The 21384-nt window shown below is 38.7% G+C and overlaps 2 protein-coding genes across 3 annotated transcripts in view; one reads left to right on the forward strand and one right to left on the reverse strand.

The window, feature by feature from the left end:
* STXBP5L (syntaxin binding protein 5L) overlaps positions 1 to 4846 on the forward strand; it is a 286369-nt gene extending 281523 nt beyond the window's left edge. Inside the window, exons 26-28 of the mRNA XM_004577863.2 lie at positions 894 to 1005; positions 3148 to 3368; positions 3942 to 4846. Coding sequence (XP_004577920.2) covers positions 894 to 1005; positions 3148 to 3368; positions 3942 to 3983 — 375 coding nt within the window. The 3' untranslated portion in view covers positions 3984 to 4846. The remainder of the gene's footprint in view (positions 1 to 893; positions 1006 to 3147; positions 3369 to 3941) is intronic.
* An 11513-nt stretch (positions 4847 to 16359) lies between these two features.
* Positions 16360 to 21384, reverse strand: part of POLQ (DNA polymerase theta) — a 98177-nt gene continuing 93152 nt past the window's right edge. The window contains exons 28-30 of one of the 2 annotated variants that reach the window (XM_058661953.1): positions 20939 to 21092; positions 17580 to 17695; positions 16360 to 17194 (exon numbers count right to left, since the gene is read on the reverse strand). In XM_058661953.1, the coding sequence (XP_058517936.1) occupies positions 17081 to 17194; positions 17580 to 17695; positions 20939 to 21092 (384 nt within the window). In that variant the 3' untranslated portion in view covers positions 16360 to 17080. The remainder of the gene's footprint in view (positions 17195 to 17579; positions 17696 to 20938; positions 21093 to 21384) is intronic. The other variant, XM_058661954.1, reaches the window with a different exon arrangement.

Consider the following 21384-nt stretch of genomic DNA (forward strand, 5'->3'; position numbering starts at 1 on the left):
GGTAGCAGCTTTTCCTTCTGCACCACAGCACCAGCCCTGAAGATCAGCATTTTTAATGACATTTATTCAATCCTCTTAAGACTCACCAAATCTTGGGAACAACTGTACCTTATAATTCAGTAGCTACCTATTTTAACTCATTTAAATAATTTTGAACCATGACATAATTATTCAGAGAAGAGAACCAGTATAAGAACGATGCTGTGGGGCTGGCACAGTGGTATAACCAGCTAATCCTCCACCCATGGCACTGGCATCCCATGAGATGCTAGTTCATGTTTTTGGCTGCTCCACTTCCAACCCAGCTCCCTGCTTTTGAGCTGGGAAGGCAACAGAAGATGGCCCAAGTCTTTGGGTCCTTGCACATATATGAGAGACCTAGAAGAAGCTCTTAGCTCCTAACTTCAGATTGTCTCAGCTCTGGCCCTTGTGATTATCTGGGGAGTAAAGCAATAGATGGTAGATTTATCTCTCTCTCTCTCTCTCTCTCTCTCTCTCTCTCTCTCTCTGTAAATCTGAGTTTCAAATATAAAAACAAGTCAGGCTGTGATAATAGATAAAGAACAAGAAATCTAGAATGGCAGTCATTAATAGAAAATAAACATTGATCCTAGGGCAGGTACATTAGTTTGCTAAGTTTTCTAAATCCAGAAGGGAAAAAGTGATTTAAAAGAAAAAACAGTGAATTTTAGCATACCAATTACTAGCAAATGGAAGGAAAAGGAGCTTCAGGAAGGCCAGGGAGAGAGACCTGGGAGCAAAGCAAGCATTACCAGGAAACATGGAAGCTGACTGCCTTTTCATAATGTGCTCTCACATATCCCAGCATTGCTTTTGTACCTGCTGAATTGTTTTGAGTTAGCCTAAGGCTTCTGTCTTTCCTTTTGGCACAGGATATGCTAGGAGATTTGTTTACTCCCATAGAGACACCAGAAGCTCAAAACAGAGGTTTTCTTAAGGGACTATTTGGTGGAAGTGGACAAACCTTTGACCGGGAAGAGCTCTGTGAGTAAAATCTTAATTATAAAAATGTATCTCAAAATGGGACCTGTATGTGTGTGTATGCCTTAATGTGATTTATAATCCCAAATATTAGACTAGATGCTTTTATTTCTTTATAAAAATGTGCTTATTTTTATCAAAAATGGATAGGATGAGTCACTTAAGGAATAGTTTAACAAAATTATTCATATAATTCATACAAATAATGAGCAAATTAATAAATGTCCCATTTGTTAGTGCACACACCTGCATGACATGGTGAGAACAGTCAATCATTAAAGTATTTTTTAAATGTTTTCAATACTGCGAGGAAAGAGATCCTTTATTCAGAATATAAGTTTTGAAAGTGCTACAGAATAAATTACTTTAAAAAAAATCTACTGGTGAGACTTTAATGAAGAATAATCAAAAAGTCTTAGGAAGATACTGGGAAGGATCTTCAACTAGAAGGATATATTTTTCAAGAGTGAGCATTTAGCCGCTGCTAAAGAAGCCTGTGTCCCATGTCAGAGTACCTGGATTTGATTCCTGGCTTGCACTCCCAAGTCCAGGTTCCCGTGAATGGGGATTCTGGGAGGCAGCAATGATTTCCCAGGTAATAAAATTCCTGCCTCCCACAGGGCGATTTGAATTGAGTTCCCTGCTCCCAATTTTGACAGTGGCCTGGCCCTAGCCACAGCTGTTGTATCCACTTTGGGATATGAACCAGCAGAATGGAGGCATTGTCTCTTTGTGTCTCCTCAACTAAAGATAGATATGAATATAATTTTTCAAGAATATGCCGCCACAATGTAGCCTTGTAGAGAATACTCTTGCAAACTATGCATGCAAAAATATAAAGACTGCCACACAAAGCAATGTTATTTGGAAAAAAATGGAATTAAGTATTTATAATACTATAACATGGCTAAACCTCAGATCATGCTGAATCAGGAAATCAACCCAAATAAGGTCGTATCTTACATGATCTGATGTATATGAAATGTCCAGAATAGACAAAATCGTAGAGGCTTGAAGATAGATCAATGGATCTTGAAGCTGAAGCAATGACGGACTCAAGAGAAAAGGTTAACAAATCCAGGGTTTCAGTCTGGACTAATGAAATTGTTCTAGCATCAACAGTGACAGTTGTATAACTAAAACTGTGTACTTTAAAGGGTTAAATTTTATGTATGTGAGTTATATCTCAATAAGCCTCATCTAATAAGAGAAATTAGATTCTATCCCAAAATTATATCCTGGGTATACTCATTAAGTTAGTGGCAAAACACAAAGAATATTTTACTACATTGAAATGGAATCAAACAGAGATTTCTTAATGATTGAGAAAGTTTTAGCCTTTTAGACAACATCTATATATATATTTATTGTGAACCCCATTTTTATTAGGTACAGAGAAAGAGATGACCTGAGGCCTACAAATATGACTTTTCCAGATTAACAGTAAAAATTAAAGTTAAGACCTAGGCAGAAACCTAAGGAAAAGCTCAGATCTGAGTTTAGAATAGACACTAAAATGAGAGACTGTGTTGTTAGCCACATCATGAAATGGAAATATGCCATTGTGTATAGAACTCATTCATATACAAGCAAGGCATCTGGTAACAATATATATCTCATAGTTTCTCTTACAGGCATTTTTCTTGCTCAAATACTGATATTTTTTAAGATTTATTTACTTTTTTATTGGAAAGGCATATTTACAGACAGAAAGAGAGAGAAACAGAAAGATCTTCCATCCACTGGTTCACTCTTCAAATGGCTGCAATGGGCAGGCTGAGCCAATTGGAAGCCAGCAGCCTCCTCCGGGTCTCCCACATGTGTACAGAGACCCAAGACTTTGAGCCATTCCTGTATTGTTTTCCCAGGCCATAAGCAGGAGCTGGATGGAAAGTGCAGCAGCTGGGACATGAACTGGCACCCACAGGGGAATGCAGGTGTTGCAAGTCAGAGGATTAACCAGTTGAGCTATTGCACTGGCCCACTAATATCTTCAAACACATCAATACCACAGGACCCCATATATATCTATTTCAAAGACAATTATGACTGTAGGCTTGAATGTGAGTTCTTTTTCTTGGTAATAAATATGACTACTTGAATTACTGACAAAATGTGTTGAATTGCTATGACTTCAATTCCCAGTTGGGGAAGCTTCTGCAGGAAGAGCATCGCGTAGTCTTGCACAACACATTCCTGGACCAGGTGGAATAGAAGGGGTGAAGGGTGCTGCTGGAGGGGTGATGGGAGAGCTGACCCGGGCACGAATTGCACTGGATGAGAGAGGACAGAGATTAGGAGAGCTGGAAGAGAAAACTGCAGGCATGATGACAAGCGCAGAAGCCTTTTCCAAACACGCACATGAGGTAAGTCACCCAAGTAATTCAGGCATCTTATTCAGTAGTAACTGAATTAAAGTATTTCAGTTCTGCGTCAGAAAGTAAAAACAGATGCTGCATGAGTGAGCCTGTGTGAGAACCAGGGTAACCTGGATCTCTCGCCACAGATATTATATGCCCCCAATATTTCACTGATTAAAGGTTTTTTTTTAATTTTTAAATTAAGTGCTGTAGAACATCAATACTGCTTTACCTTATCAGATAATGAGGAACACTCTTCATTGGTTCCGATACTTGTTCTGTATTGTGCAGCAGCTGCTAGAGGGTGTTTACAGAGCTGATGGGGCTCCCCATGAAGGCATGACGGACAGCAGAGGCTGGGATCCACATGCTCCCTTTTGCTGTATTAGAACAATTTCCTGTCAGCTGAGACTTTACAGTTTAATTGGGTATTTGTTTTTAAATTGCTGTCATATGCACTTTATTCTATAAAATATGTTAAGTTTTGAGATTTAGTAAATATGCATGATTAGCTGGGATTTCTAAATAGCACTTTTTACAGTTTTTTTTAACATCTTATGATATTTATCTTCCTTGCAGTTAATGCTGAAATACAAGGATAAGAAATGGTACCAATTCTAACTGCGAAAAGAGCTGTGACTGCTTTGAGAAACCATTATTCAGGGAAACCAAATTTATTCCCAGCATCTCTAGTCAACCGCTAGAAGCCAGTTTCTTCTACAAAATGTTCCATTGCAACTCAACTGAAATTAACATAAAGGAAACTTATCAGAGACGCTGTACAACCCAACAGCTGGAACCCTGGTAAAACCCCCAAAAAGGTGGAATTTGTCTTTTCCCATATGGAATGGAGCTGTCGTACTGGCATGTCCTTTGCTAAGGGTTTACATTTAGAAACCATGGGGAGTCCTTCTGATTTGAAAATTCCTGTACAAACAAAACCATTAATGCACTTAATGAAAAAAAAATCTTTGCATGTAAATTAACATCTTAAAAGGAAAAGAAAAATAAGCATGTTGTGACAGAAGAAAAAAAGATTTATGGTAAACTATTTTTATAAATTGGGCCATATCCAACAATTTAAAAAATATGCATTAGGAGATAGCAGTACATTTGAAGAAAATTTTCCATACCCAAATGAAAGGAAAGCAAAACAAAACCCCAGAGTTTTTCTTCTCATCTGTAATTTAATTATACTAGGACATCATTGAGTCTTCATGGCAAGAGTCTAATTAATATTCTTCTCTCTATGTAGTATTTTCACATCATTCACAGGTCTCAGTCATAACGAGTATTGCCAGCATAGTAAGTTATTTGCATTTCTGTCACCTTCAGAACAGGTTGTTGTTTTTAGTCACATACTGTACAAGGTTGGGTCACCTCAAAGCACTTTCTCAGTCTGGCTTGTACTCTATGCAGGGAAGTTGACAATAGGTTTGGGAAAACTAGACTAGCGCAACCATGTAGTTAGCTCTGAGGACTGAATTCATAAGAAGTGCCATCACATGCATCCCAATTTCAGTTTCTAAAGTGATATATTTTTAAAACTCCATTTGTGTCATCGTCTGCCAACTACACAGTATATTACTGTCCAAACCCAGTGGGCTCTACAATCCAAAGGTGCTCTTGCAGCCTGACATTCACAGACCAAAGTGGTCATGGTCTTCAGTGTGATTCAGTAAAACCTCAGTTAATGCTTTGGGAAAAGAGATTCAGACTTACTACATTTCTGATTAAAAAGGGGTTTCATTAGAAAACACTTCTTTGTTCAATACTATTATTGGAAATCTTTATAAAACATGGTGGCATTTTTGCTATCTTAGCTTCATCATCATTACAAACAACAGAAATACATAGTGAAATGATATAAAATCAATGATGGTGTCACTGATTAGGTCAACTAATGTGAGTTCCAGGATTGTGTTACTAGATAACAAGCACCTGTTCCTTATTTAAAAGTCTTTAAAAACTGGAATGCAGAATATCTTTAACATGGTAAAAGGTATCTATCATCGCTTCTCAGAGAGGCACTAGGGGCAAAATGAAACAAATACTGTTACTATCATTATTTAACATGATTCTGAAAATCCACAATCACAGGAATGAATATGTAAGTGCATTTTCATGGACCCACCTTTTCATATGTTGTTTCTTCAAAAATCATCTTTTTAAATTATGTACTTAAATTTTTTGATTAAATCTTGCTGGGCTTCCATATATGTGAATTTTTAAGAATTCATCATGTTTAAGAATTTTTAAGAATTCATCATGTCCAGCTTATTTTAATAGCTGTTTGTTTTTTTTAGATTTTGTTTGTTTGTTTGTTTGAAGTACTGCTTCCTTTACAGCGTTCTCAGGGATTTTAACAAGGGCAAAGATGGTTGCCAGAGTCAGAAAACATACCATAGGACAGCATTGTTTCAGAGTCCTTGGATTTTCCTGAGTTCTCAAAAAGGCCTCTTCACAAGCCTGAGTCCAGTAAACAGCCCGAGTGTGACAGAAGTTGGCTTGGAAATGCAGACCTGACGCAAGCATCATCCAGTGCAGAGTAGACTGAGTCCAGGAGTGGGAAAACACTGGCAGTTAAGTTGCACTACAGAGCTTGTACCATCAGTTTCAAATACCCAGTTTTCTGATTTTTCTGAAAAAAAATTTTTTTCTGCATTAAAAACCTTAAAGGGTGAAATACAAATTTATTCTAGGGATAATGAAATTCAGAAGTAAGTAGTATTAAATCCAGTGAATAACTCTGACACTCGAGTATGATTAGATTTAGATTGTTCTACAGAAGGGTTTTTCTCAACCATAACACAAATAGCAGACAATTCTTTACAGTGAAGCACTATTCTATGCACTGTGGGGCGTTTGTAACATCCTTACCTTCAGATGCCAGCAGGAGCCTGCTAATAAGTACAATCAAAGATGCCTCTGACCATTACCAAAATTACTCCCAAAAGTCAATATTCTATATCTTTCAGAGATATTGTATGAATGTCATATATATCTTATAAAATTGTATATCATAATTGCATAGTGTCTTGGCAAGGTAAGTTGTGATACACAAAATGATATATGTGGTTCATGTGCAATAACATATAATTTTTAGAGAAAGCATACATGAATCAATGAACCATTACAGAATATTTTAAAGCACTCAGAGAGGATATCAAAAAGAACCTGATAGTATTTCACAGAAGTGCTTATAACGCTGGATTCAAAATGGGTCAAAAGTTTATAATTGACACATCATTTGGAAGTAAACAGGTCTTTCTGAAATGCTTGAAGAGAAAAAAAAGTTCTTTTAAATAGTTTAAACGTCTGTCACAATTGTTCTATAGACTCTTAATCTAAGGATAAGCTCACCAACAACTCCTGATTAGTAGAGTCCAAATTAATGTGGTTTTACTGTATCAAAATTGGATTTTTAAAATTCAAAGAGATAACAATAATACCAATCTACTGTGGTGTGACTCTCTTCTCACATCTCCCTTCTGCTGCACTGACCTTAGCATGTGCATGCGCACCACCAGCTGACCTCATCACCATCATCATCTTAGAAATGGAATACCGTTGATCCACATTATCCTTTACATCTTCTCTTTACTACCTTTCCTCTACTTTGGAACATAAGAAAAATATTCCCTAGTAACTTGCACAATGACAGGAACCATGACTCTGAGCCTCAGTTACTGTTAAAATTGCATTATATCTGCTTAGGTGGCAGCAGAAGTTAAGGCTTGCAAAGCACAGAATCAACAAGTGGATTTGTATCTCCCTATGACACTCTATAAAAACGTAAGTCCTTTCTAGTGTTCCAGAGAAAATGGATTTTTCTTTCTTACCAGTGGGAAAGAGAAGCATTTGTTTCCCTGGTTCTGGAAATAACAAGAGTGCAATAATCCCTACCATGAAATCATCCATTGGCCCCAGGGTTTGGAGGGAGGCATGACTGGGTTAGCATTTATTTTATGCCCTCTGAAGCAGTGCTATTGACTTGGCTTTCTAGACCTAATGAGACTCAGACTTAGTACCCTAGTCACCATTACAGCCATTGACTGCAATGTCTTTGGTAAGTGATTCTCAAGCAAATAAATTAAAATTCAGGTCTATATTACTCAAAGCTTTTGAGGAAACTTATGGGATAAAATTTACTGTTGGAATCCCTTTTTAGTGACCCATATACCTAGTTTTAAAGATACTATCGGTCCATAATCCATATTAGGGGATCACCATGACTTTAAGAGAAAAAGGAATAAGATTAGGTCTAGGATTGGTTGAAGATTAAGACAGGTTATTCAAGAAACCTGACACTAAAATGTCAGACAGAAGGGGGAAATGAGTTCAGAAAAGCAAACAAGGATTCTTCTCTTGCCTAAACTCTCTGGGACAACCCAGAAGGGCTTCTGTGTGATTTCAGCTAGCCATGTCATTAAACTGACCACACTGGTTCAGAGAGGGCGATGCCCATAGGTGTCAGGGCACTCCTATCAAGTCTTGCTCTTTGCGTAGAACAGGCTTCTTCCTCTCTGCCTCTCTTACCTAGTTCTAGTTTTAGCTGGGTATTGTTGCACATTCACACAGCCCCAGGGCCAGGAGTACTTGTTACATACTTAGATTGGACAATATCTCTGATACGTACCACTCAAAGAAGCATGCCAGCACAACAGATTTAGTGTTAGCAAATAACATTCTTAAATGGAACAAATTCAAATAGGTTAAGATCTGACTTAGGGAAGAAAAAGGAACCAACTTAGTGCAAAGAAGTTGGGATGAGGAAGGATATGAGAGCCAGAGCAACGTGGAGGAAGCTTTGCTGAAGATTCAGAAGCATAGATACATATGTACATAGAGTGATTCTCAACCTTTGTCTATGCTTGGCCAGGCAGAAGAATCACCTGGGGAGATGTAAAAATTCCCAGTTACATCAAAATCCCTCCCAGTGAATAAACACATATAAGTGAATTTGAAAACCTTAAAGCTGGCCCAAATGTCTAAAGTTGACAAATGCTTTGAGGCCACTTAAGGACAGTATGTACACCTTGGCTGGTATCTCAGCTCTACTTCTGAGCAGTCAGAGAAGGCAAGGGTAAGATACAGTGTGGACTGGGTTAGTGTGTATTCCGTGTCTTTCACATGACAAAATATTTCTGCTCAGGCAGTGCCTATTAACTCTTAAGAACTCTTCATGATTATTTTCCTATGTGATTTTCCCATGAATTACTCTAATTCAAACTTATATTCTTTCCATTGTCTCACACATCATGGATCATTAATTCACTGGATCATTAATTGCAACCACATAATCAAACTAACTGGACAACTAATTCTCAATATTTTGACAGTGGGAATTTTCAAAAGTCATTTACTAAGTCAGGTACAAGTTTTTTGTTATTTTGCAGGAGGCATGGGTACCAGGTGTTCTGCAGATTTATTTGACTTGATCTTAGTAAAGAGGGGTAACAACTCCTTTTTCATGACTATCTTAATGAAAAGCTTCCTGGGCCATTGAATTGAGTTTCTTATTTGATAGACACATGTTTAAAGAGAAAGGAAAGCCTGTAAATTTGCTGTCACTTTCCAATGCCCTGAGAGCTGTTTACTCCTTCCAAAGGGGAGAGTCCAGCCTGTCAAAGGCAGTGGCACCCAATGAGAAAACACCCAGTTATCTCCTCTCATACTGCCTCCCTTCTGGTATTGGCTCACTCTTCTCAAATGCAAAGCCAGAAAATGAAATAGGTGGTGGTTTTGGAAATTGTACACAGAATCAGAATCTCTAATAACCTATAATTTTTAGTACTTAGCTATGTGATGTTTTCTCCTAGGAAATAAGAAACAGATGACATCATTGATGTATCTTTCTTTCATCTTCAGAATTTTTGCATCTTTTCAGAAAATGACAAATTACTATTTTTCTGTTGCACTCAGCAATTGTGACTATACTTAACAAAGTTCTTGTAGTATGTAGAGATACCAATAAAATTGTATATGTTTGTACATAGATGCTCTCTTATGTCATAATCTCATGCACTGATAGTAATTTTTGTCAACACTAAATATGGACAGAGGTTGAGACCCTCCATCTCATAGTTCACTCTGAACTATGGTTTTGCAAAATATAATTTTTTAAAGGGAAGGGGTGGGAGAGCACTTAGCACATAGTTATTTAAACTTAAGAAGTAGATGCAAATTCCAAAAAGGTATAGAATTTACTAGATTTTATTAAGCCAAAGGGTAATAATAGCCATTGATAATTTTTAACAAAGTAGGGAGATGGTAAACTTTTTACTGGAAGACTAATTTTTTTAATTTCAGTTGAGAGGAAAAGAAAGAGCTAAACAGAGCTCCCATCCACTAGTTCACTCCGATAAGTGCCCCAAGTGGCTGGGGCCCTGAACTCAGCCCAGGTCTCCTATGTGGGAGAGACTCCCAATTACTTCAGCCATCACTGCTGCCTCCTTGATCAGCATGAGCAGGAGGCTGGAGTCAGGATCCGGAGCCAGGTAATCAAATCCGGGGGCTCTGATAGGGGATGCATGCATGTTAACTGATGGGCTAACCCTCCTCACCCCCTTCCCTTTTCCGACGACTTTAAAGACTTCAGAAGATGAAGTGCACTTTTGGTAAAGCACAAGTAAAAACAAACTTGGTAACAGTGCAGCATAAGAAACTAAGGTAGAATAAGAGCCCTACACATGCAACCTGCAGACCTTATTCCGTGGTTGTTTTCAGTTCCAGCTTTAATCACTGGTCAAGCAGAGCAACTGTTATTATGGCCTTAGTCTACCACCTAGATGCCACAAGGAACATTTGCTACCCCAGGGGTTTCCAGGGTGTGCTCCCGAGCTGGCCTGGGCAGAGCTAATTGCTCTTCTGGGGGCTGTTAACTTGCTAACATTGTTTCCACAAACCTCAACTCCTCAGGAAGTTTTTCCTCCTGGTTTTTGTTTCACATACAAATTGGGGGGCAAATCCCCACTAACAAACCCTAAGCTAAAAATGTTTTGTTTTGTTTTGTTTTTGTAAATATAAAAGTACAGATGTAAAGACAAAACCTCTGAATGCCAGCCTTCCTTTTAGAATTTTCATTGCACGGGCTTCCCACTTCTGCGCTCAATATTGAAAATACTGTTTGACTTGCTTCCTCCCTGCCTTTATCCTCCTCTCCCTCCCTGTACTTCCAGTGTTCCCCTTCTCCCTCCCCCACTTACTTTTCTTTGATCCAAAAGTCAACACTTGAGACCCATACAGCCCACCCTTGCGTTGTGGAAAGGACAGCCCTCAGGGGGGATACAGTTGGAGGCAGCAGTGTCAGGGGCTGTGGCTGTGGGAGTCAGGTGGAGAATGAAGAGAAAGTACAATTAAAAGGGAAAACTAGAACCTATTTCTCTTTTACATTTGGACTGTACTATGGCACAGCAAAGTGGCTGAGTTTAGTAGCAATGTATTGTATGTTACAGTATAGCTAAAAGAGATGGATTTCCAATGTTCTCACCACAAAGCACTGATAAATATTTGAGGCAATGTATATGCTAATTACCCTGATTTGGTCATTCTACAGTGTATACATGTATCAAAACATCCCATTGTATACCATAAGTATATATAATTATTGTCAATTAAAAATAAAACATTTTAAGAGGGAAAGTTAGAATAAACCCTGACGTATTGATTAGAGTTGGAACTATCAAAGTATGTTACACACAGACACACACACACATATAAAACAGGATGCTTCAAAAAGCTCATGAAATAGAATTTTAAGTTCATTGTGGCACACAAAAAAACTTTGAAACTGTTGCACATACAAGTTGCATAAAGTTAGAGGGAATGCACATTATGAGAAAATGGGGGCTGACTTAGCTTCACTGTGGAGATGCCCCAGTTTCACATCAGAATGGTTGGGTTAGAGTCCTGGCTGCAGCTCCAAATTCTAGCTGCTGACTAATGCATACAAAGGAAGGCAGCAGGTCCTGGCCACCCACCTGGGAGATCTGGATTCATTCCTAGCTCCTGCCATTACCTGGTATTGGTGGATTGGGAGGTTTCTCTCTGGTTGCTCATTGGCTATCTCAAAAAAGGTAATGACAGTGGGGGAGGGTTTTGGGGGGATGGAATTAAAACCCATCTCTATTATATGCATGGATTTCTAAAATTCTTGTACCAAATCTGATTTCTTCTAACCCTCACTTTGCATGAACTTTCTGAGGTATTCTACATCACATACATGTTAGGGGAGGCAAGGGCTATTTTGAATCATGGAAAATACCTGACTGACTTCCATTTCTTCACAAACTTTTTGAAGTATCCTATGTGTGTTTGTCTATTTACAGATGCACACGCACAGATGTAAATGAGTTTTTCATACAGGTATATGTGATGTGGAGAGAGGTTGTGTTGCACAAATGTATGTCCTAACTGTACACCGAGTGGATGGAGCAGCTCTCCAGGAGCAACAATGGGTACACTCTTTGTGCTTAGATTCTGATTGCTAAGTATTGTTTTCTGCTGAGAGGAAATACAAGTCCAGGGAGCAGTAGCTGATTCCAGACTGAACATTTTTGTCCAAGAAAAGGTTTTTAGAGAATGAATTTTTCTTGAAGGTCACAGAAGCCAGCCCGAAAGGACCTGCCCAAACATGGCTACAGCAGAGATAATCTGACCATCAAAGATAATGACAGTGACTGAATAAAACAGGTACTGAAGAGTCCACATTGATACATGGAATCGAGAAAGCTCTTCCTGATAGAGCACCAACCAGTAAATGTACATGAAGCTTACAACCCACCAGTTTCCAACCATTGCAGTAATGATTTGTGCACTGAATATCAATGGATCCTAAAACTAGTAAGGTCAAATGTGATGGAAGAATGATATTTACATACTCTCAAATTATTCTCACAAAATATATTTGTGAATCATAAACACAAAATGTCATATGTGTCTATGTCAAATAGAAAATGCAGAGTTATCTTATTTAAGTGATCAAAGTTATTACCACATTTAGTCAATGTTGGGAGCAGTGCCACTGAAATGTTCCTGGCAAACATGCACAGTAAGACCAAATCGTCAGTTCCCTGATGGCTAGTGATGCTGAGCATTGTCACTTCTTGGCCATGTGTAGTCCATCCTCTGATTAACGCCTGCTCATGTCTCTTGCCATTTTAACTAGATTATTTTGTTGCTGAGGTTCTTGAGTTCTTTATAGATCCTGGATATCAATCATTTACCAATTCCATGGTTTGCAAATATTTTCTCCCATTCTGTCAGTTACCTAAACATGTCATTGAAGGTTTCTTTGTACTGCAGGAGCTTCCTAGTTTGATGTAGTTCAATGTCAAGTTTTGTCTTTGTTGCTTAAGATTTTGTTGTCTTTTCCAAGTCTTTAGTTTTGCCAATGTCTTAAACATTTTCCCAATGTTCTTTTCTAGCAACTTGATGGCATCAGGTCATAAATTTAGATAACTGATCCATTTTGAGTGCATGTTTGTTTATGGTATAAAAGGTCTATTTTATATAGCTACACATGTAGATCCAATTTTCCCAACAGCTTATTTTAAAGATACTGTCCTTTCTCCAAAAACTGGGTTTACCTTATTTATCAAAGACTAGTTGTTTGTAGCTGTGTGGATTAATTTCTTGGATTTCTATTCATTTCATTGGTCTACACATCTATTTTTATGCCAGTGCCAGGCTTTCCATTTTCACTGCCCTGTAGTATGATGTGAAGGCTGGTATTGTGATATGTCCAGCTTTATTTTTGTTGTTTAGGATTGTCTTAGCTATCCAAGGTCTTTTATGTTTCCATATTAAGTTTTGGCATTTTCTCTTTGAGGAGAATGTTGTTGGTATTTTGAATCTGTAAATTACCTTTAGTAATATGGACATTTTGATATTCTTGCAATCCACAAACATGAAAGTTTTTTTGGTCTTTTTCTGTTTTATTTTCATTTTAGAGATCCTTCAAATCTTAGTTACATTAATTTCAAGGTAGTTTTTTTTTTTTTTAATTATAGCTATTATGAATGGCGCTGCTCTTACAAGTACTTTCTTGACCATGGCATTATCCATGTATTATAAGGGTCATTAATTCTTCAGTGTTGATTTCACATTCTGCAATTGTACTAAACTCTTAGGAATTCCAAGTCTCTTAGTGGAGACTTTTGAGCCTCCCATATAGAAAGCTTATCCAAGCAATGGCTTGACTTCCTCATTTCCAATTTGTATTCCTTTGATTTTTCTTGCCTAATGGCTCTAGCTATAACTTCCACCTATACCTAAAATCAGCGGTGAAAGTGACTATCCCTGTCTGTCTGGTTCCAGATCTTAGATGAAATGACTCCAACTTTTCCCATTCAAGATGGTGCTGGTAAGTGGCATTTTCATATAGTGTTTGTGTTGAATAATGTCCTTTTATACTCAACTTGCTTGAGGTTTTTGTTATTATGAAAGGATGCACTTTATCAAATGCTTTCTCTGCTTCTGCTGAGATAATCACAAGGTTTTTAATCCTTAAATTTGTTAATGTGATGTATCACATTTATTGAGTTACTGTATTGAACCATTCATGCCTAACAGGTCCCACTTGGTCCAGGTGAAATGATCTTTCTGATGGGTGGCTGGGATCAGTTAGCTAATATTTTGTTAAATCTACTTGCATCTTTGTTCATCTGGGATGTTGGTCTACAGCTCCCTTGTTTTTGAATTATGTAATACTGGCTTCATGGGATGAGTTTGAGAGGATTTCCTTCCTTTCATTTGTTTTGAATAGTTGGAGAAGAATTGGAATTAGTTCTCACTGCAGAATTCTGCAGTGATGTCACTCAGTCCTAGAGTTTTATTTTCTCTGAGACTCTTAATCTCTGATTTCATTCCTTCCTGGCTATCAGACTACTTAGCTTTCCTGTGGCTTCCTGACTCCATTTAGGTAGACTGTGTATGTCTTGAGATCTATCCATTTCTTTTAGGTTTTCCACTTTGTTATAGGTGTTGTAATTTCTGATGAATATTTCAGTGGTATTTGTAGTGATATCTCCTTTCATCTCTGATGTATTGTCTCCTCCTTCCTTTTTGGGGGCTGGGGGATTTTGCTTGCTCCCTAGCCTTTAGGGTTTCTGATGAGAAATCAGCTATAATTCTCGACAGAGACCCTCTGAAGGTTATCTGGTGTTTCATGCACATTTAGAATTTAAGTTTCACTGTAATGTGTCGTGGTAAAGAGCTTACCTGACTACCTCTTAGAGGTGTTTTTGTGCTTCCTGTGCTTGGATCTCCCTTTCTTCTTCCTGTTACTTCACTGCATAGACCTTCTTAGTCACTTACTATTTCCACACTTGCGGGTATTTTTTCTTAAGATTTATTTATTTTTATTGCAAAATCAGATATACAGAGGAGATATAGAGAGGAGGAGAGACAGAGAGAAAGATCTTCCATCCGATGATTCACTCCCCAAGTGACCACAACGGCTGGTGCTGCGCTGGTCCAAAGCCAGGAACCTCTTCCAGGTCTCCCACGCAGGTGCAGGGTCCCAAAGCTTTGGGCCATCCTTGACTGCTTTCCCCACGCACAACCAGGGAGCTGGATGGAAAGCGGGGCTGCCAGGATTGGAACCTGCAACCATATGGGATCCTGGCGCGTTCAAGGCAAGGACTTTAGACGCTAGGCTACCACGCTGGACCCATTTTCGGGTATTCTTAAAAAAACTGTTTGAAATTTGTGAGATACTATGAAGCAACCAGTTCTTTTCTAATTTTTTGTTTTTTGGGGTCTATTTTCAAGCATGTGCCTTCTAGCTCAAATATTTTTTTTTCTGCCTCAGCGAGTCTCTTGTTGAGACTTTGCACTGTATTTTCTACTTGACATACTGAATTCATTTGATTGTATTTGATTGTTCAGAATCTTTGTAGATTCTTTCACCATATCATGCATGTTTTTCTTTATCTCAATAATTTGTTTCTGTATGCTTTTAAGTAATCCTGTGATCATTTTTTCCCATTTGATTTTCAAGTTTTCCCACTGAGTTATCAATATCTTTGTCTTCACATTTTACTGCTGAAGAGTTGCTGTGTGCCTTAAGACCCAGTCTTCAGTCTTTGAAGCCAGCACTATGGCATCTTCAGGCCTCCCTCTGACTCAGTTGACCTATCTCTTCTGACTTTTTGCTCTCTTTTCACAAGGACTCTGTTGTTACATTGGAACCATCCACATAACCCAGGATAAACACACTCAAGCTCTGATATAATCACTTCAATAAAGTCCCTCTTTCCAAGTAATGTGACAACAGTTCATAGTTGCAGGGAGTATGGTGTAAACCCATTGGAGACTCGAGGACTGAGTGTGGTTATTCTGCCTAACAATGTAAATCTGTAAATTACATAGGGATTTTGGGCTTTCTTTGTTATACAATCATTCACGGTCATACCCTGAGGTAGCTGAAATTTGAATTGTGTTGGAGAACCTATGTAGACAGTTTCATCATAGTGCTGGAATTGGTGCATAACTGTATCATGCAAAGGAAGAAAAGTGCCTGTTTTAAGTCCCAATAAGTCACAAAGGGTGGAAACAAAATGCAAGTGACTACATGTGCAAGCCAAGGCTGCAGAAGATGAAGTAGAAGTTAAGAGCACACATGCATTTATCTTATTCTGGATCAGAAACCTACCAGAATATGGAGAGTGCTATATGGGAAAAATAAGAAATCTGCACCTTTACTATCTACTGCCCCCCACAACTGTCAGCTTTCGAGTTCACCAATACCCAGTTGCTAATATATTACACTTAATAAAACAATCAGTTTTATTAACTGATTAAGACTATAGTAAACACTTCAATGTTCTCTGACATTGAGTTATGCGATATATAAGTATAGAATATAAGTTTCTGATATTGCTAGGTTGAGTACAATATTAAAACACTTGTTGATGTAAAGCTTCTCATAAATATATTTTATTTCAACAGCAAAATGGTCATTTCCGTACCTGTTTCAGTTTACAAAGTATACTCTCTTCTTCCAGAGTATTTCCATCTAGCCACCAACAAAAGAGGCATGATAGGATGCTTTTCAAATCTGGTAAACGTAAAACCATCTGGTTTTAAACAAGATACCTTTTGAAAAGGCATAATAATATTCCAAGTACATATATTGTATGAGATGGAGAGAGAAAAGGAAGAACAAATTTTATGAACTTACATTCCTAGGTTTCATCCGTACCCAGTCTTACAAAATTCATAATTAGTATTTTAAAATGGAATTGCCTATTATAGTAGAATGAAGTTGACACTGGAGGGGGGTAGAAATCACACCCAGGATCTAACCAGTGGTATAAATGGGTTTGTGCTCCACTTGGGGTCTACATGAGTGCCAGAACACAACGCAAGGCTGAAACTGCCCGAGAGCAGTTTTCTTCATGCTTGGTCCAGTTAGATGAGGATGCAAAGTGCTAAGTGCATGATTTCAAGCATACATTCTGGATCTGTTTAAAGCCACAATAAATTATAAAAGGTAAATTCATATTCTTGGAGAGAATAATCAAACATGGTATGTTTCCCACAAAGTTTTTGGCACAACACAGAACAGACCCTAATATACATTCTGAAACACAGTCACATTTCTATTCTAAGTGCATCCAGACCTGAGAGTTTGTTTTCAAGATGCAGATGAAACAGGAATACTTGCTCTTTTTGGGTCAGGAACGTGGGAGAGGACTTGAGCAAATGCACAATCACACATCAAAGTCCTTCAGCTCTCCCCAGCTGGAACCTATTTTCACTTTCACTTTGAGTTTCACAGAAAGTTTTATGGCATTTTCCATTTCATTCTTGACGATCTGAGCTACCTATAAAATGGGATAAAATAAACGGGGTTAACAAATTCTCTGCCCAATCAAAGACTGTTCTACTGAGAAGGTGATGTTGAAAACACCAAAGCCAGGATGCTCAAACTGCTGTCTTCCCAGAGCCATCGCTTCTGACACCTGCATCTGGAATGCTCACAGCCTGGAAAACCTCAGTGTAAGACTCCAAATTTGTATCCCTAGCTCCTCCCAAACAGAAACATCCCTTTCTCCATCAGGAACTTCTTAAATAATGTGTATGGACAGCACTCTTAGTGCCTTCTTTCCCAATTGGAACTTGACATTGACACAGCCATCCTGGGGCTAAACCTCAGGCACAGGACACTAAGCCCCGACTTGTCGAATGGACATAACATTGCAAAAATACCTGAACAACATCTTCTTCTGCCACTTCATAGAGGAGTTCATCATGGAGCTGAAGGATGAAGAAGCCTCCTCGGACGGGACAGAACATCCCAGGCAGTGTTCTCTTGGGTAGCAGTCCTAGCCCAGGGAAACGGGAGACAGCTGATGAGCGCAGCATTCTGCTAGAGGCCAAGATTGTTCTAGTTTTAAGAGATTTTTAAAAAAATAAAACCTTTGGAAATTTTAGTTAAGGGATTAAAACATGTTAAGATTTAGAATTATCAGGAAAATAAATACTTGCTGGCTGCAACCTAGCCCGCAATCAATTAACTCAAATCCCATCAACTTCCTTAGGAAAGGAATCCAACAAGAAGTCAGTCAATGGGTGTGAATTCTAAACTGTAACTGCTCATTTCCTTTCTCTTTGTGCCACCCCACCATCACCCGGTTCCTGCTGCAGAAGAATGAAGCAGCATCATTAGGCAGCGTTTTGTTAGGCGGACATTCCTTGGAATCTCTTTGACAAGAAGCATCATTATGGCAGAATCAGTACTTCTCAACTGCACCATACACTCAAGCAGTTCTAAAACTAGGGTCCAAACATGGATCTGAGTGTATGTGAACCGTCTGGAACTGTAACTAAGAGCCTGTTTCTCCACTTTTTCCTTTGGAAATGATCCATATTTTTCAGAGGATTCTCAAAACAAACAAAAAACCATACGTTAGGCCTGGCGCAACAGGCTAGTGGCTAAATCCTTGCCTTCCATGCTATGGGATTCCATATGGGTGCTGGTTCCAGCTGCTCCACTTCCCATTCAGCTCCCTGAGAAAAGCAGTAGTGGATAGCCCAAAGCCTTGGGACCCTGAACCCAAATGAGAAGCCTAGAAGATGCTCCTGGCTTCGGATCGGCTCAGCTCCAGCAATCGCGGCCACTTGAAAAGTAAACCAGCGCATGAAGGACCTTTATGTATCTCCTTCTCTTTATATCTGCCCTTCCAATAAAAAAACCTTTCGGGAACAAAAAAAGAACCTATGATTAGAATATGATGAATACTCTGCGTTAGACTTAGCTACGTTTCCTCCCTAGCAGAGCCTGCAGGTGCAGCCTGTGCTTCACATGATACCTTCAGAGTAACTTTATTTGTTCCTTTTTGCCACCCAAATGTCCAATCCATTCTTTCTGATTTATACCCTCAGTATCTTGATGCTTCCTTTAAAAAGAGCTGCCACTTTCTCCAGCAAAGGTTTGAGCAGAGGTAGCTCTCACGGGGTGAGGGGACAAAGGCAGCTGCACCAGTCAAGCTGCTTCCCACTCTGGGCTGCACGATGTGTCCCACTAAGCCCACATCACCAACTTGCTGGATACTCCAGCTTGTCTCCTCTTAGAATTCCTTTCCTTCATCCTCCTGATTTCCCTGGGTTACCTGGCTTCTGACCTAGAATGCCATGATGCCCTTATTCCCAGTATGTGCTGCCTCTTTAGAGAACCTCCCTTTTATCCCACTGATAGACTGCTACCTTTAACTTAGCATGACTCATTCTTGCACTCACTGTTGAGGTTGGTATCACCCAGAGACTCCTTTTGACACTTGACTTCTGCTATAAAGAGCTGCATAACTACTCTAGTCAGATGTCATATCTTCCCTTAGTTGATTTTAAACCTAAATACATGTTGATAATTTTTGCTTCTAAATCCCCTGAGCATGTATAGCACAGGGTTGTTTTGCAAGTGTGTACATCCTCTCAAATGTTTCTATGCACACACACACACACACATATACACATTCCCTTCCACAAAATGTTGAATGAGCAACCTCATATTCTGAATAGGATTAAAGATAATCCTCATTTAATAAGTAAAACTATTGCATCTCTGTAAACATACACTGATGTAACTGGCTGTATTCTCTGAGACACCTTCAAAAAGTTCATGCAAAGTGTGTATTATGAAAAAATGCACCAAAATACCCATATCAATTTGTTTATCAATTAATTTTGTATTTCCATGAACTCTCTGAAATACCTCCATCTTCTGGAAATAGAAAATCGCATCCTAAGAGCCCATCCCTGCCATTCCCACTCTATCTCTAGTAGCTTATTCTTCTACTGTATACCTCAACCCTTCTAACTTCTTGGAAAAATTAAAACATGGCTTGATGATTTCAGTGAATGAAATGGTTTTTAAAGCATAAGTACAGAATGTGGCAAAAAAGAAAAAAGTTTTATGTACTTGTTGGAAAAGATAAACATGAATAACTTACCAAATTAGTAAGAGAACATATGGAAAACATGAAACAGGAGTAAGTTGACAATATCAGCAAAATAACATGCAATAAGTAGATGAACTAGTTGCTGATTCCCACACTTCAGAACACTAAGGTGATTTATAAATCAAGATGTTCTCCAAGTAAGGTCTAGAAAGCACACAGCAGCCCTCAATCAGCAAAGTCCAAATGGCTTTCATCATAGCACCACGAGGTTATTTTTTTAAATCTCATGTTCTCATAATTGACTAGCAAGGTGAACAACCATTCTGGTTTTAAAACTCAAAACCTCCATGTCTTGGGATGCGGTCTCATGTAACAGGACATCTATTACCTCTGCTTTTCAAAGGATTTTCCAGAAGTATCTGGACATCTGATATTGTTACAGGATGAATGAAGAAGCAAATAAAAGAATTCACCAGTCTTCTCTTAAATCAGACATTAAAGAATTTTGCAAAAATGTAAAATGCATTAAAATTTTTTGTTTTGATTATCTATTGTTTTCATAAAATAACTTCTATTAAAATTCGTTAATTCCCAACATGATACATACAGTACACATAAGCAGCAGCTCTTTGGGATCCTTAGCCATTTGTAAGTGTATAAAGACATCACCTCACCATTTGAGAGCTGTTAAAATACAGGAGCTGCTGCTGTGACTTAGTGGGTTAAACCACCCGTTTAGAGTGCTTTCATCATATGGACACTAGTTCAAGTCGTGGCTCTTCTACTTCCCATCCAGCTCCTTGTTAATAAACCTGGGAAAGCAAGCAGAAGTTGGCCCAGTTGCTTGGCCAGCATCCATATGGGAAACCTGTAGGACATTTCAGGGTTTGGTCTGGCCCAGGTTCAGCTGTTGCAATCATTTAGGCAGCGAGCCAGTGGAAGGAAGACCACCTTCTCCCATTTCTCTGTTACTCTGCTTTTCAGAACTGTGGTAATGCAACAAGGTGGAGGAATCCACCATGGGGGGAGGGTGGGGAGGGATCCCAGTGCCTATAAAACTGTGTCACATAATGCAATGTAATCAATAAAAAAATAACAACAAAAAAATATGTTTGTTTTTGATACGATCATCTCAGCATATTATCACAATGGCCTCACTGACCAACAAACCTGTTTTGTTGCTTTGGATCATACCCTCCCGGTGACCGTGGGATTTGAAGGCTGAGCGGAGGGTCTCTAGTTGCTTCTGAATGTTAACTGTGGCTATTTTAACTATATCAGCTGCTGATCCTTGGACTGTTGTGTTGATTGCCTGACGCTCAGCCTATGGAAAGAAAAAAAAAACAAAACAAAACAAGAAGAGGTGCTATATTAGATATGCCAGATGGTTTCATACTTAACCAATACTTACCCAGCCTGTCCACAATCATGTCAGCAGAACGGAAGCCTGGACTGATGACCCAGGACCAACCATTAGACTACATCCTAGGAATAACAACTATAACGATCCTAGAATAGATTCCTGGCTAGCCACATTAGGGTAGACTAAACATAAGGTCAGATTGTTTGTTTAGCATTCTTCATTACTCAGGAACCCCCAAAACAGCATTGCATTT

The sequence above is a fragment of the Ochotona princeps genome, chromosome 3 (genome assembly GCF_030435755.1).
Source record: "Ochotona princeps isolate mOchPri1 chromosome 3, mOchPri1.hap1, whole genome shotgun sequence".
In the NCBI taxonomy this organism is placed as follows: domain Eukaryota; kingdom Metazoa; phylum Chordata; class Mammalia; order Lagomorpha; family Ochotonidae; genus Ochotona; species Ochotona princeps.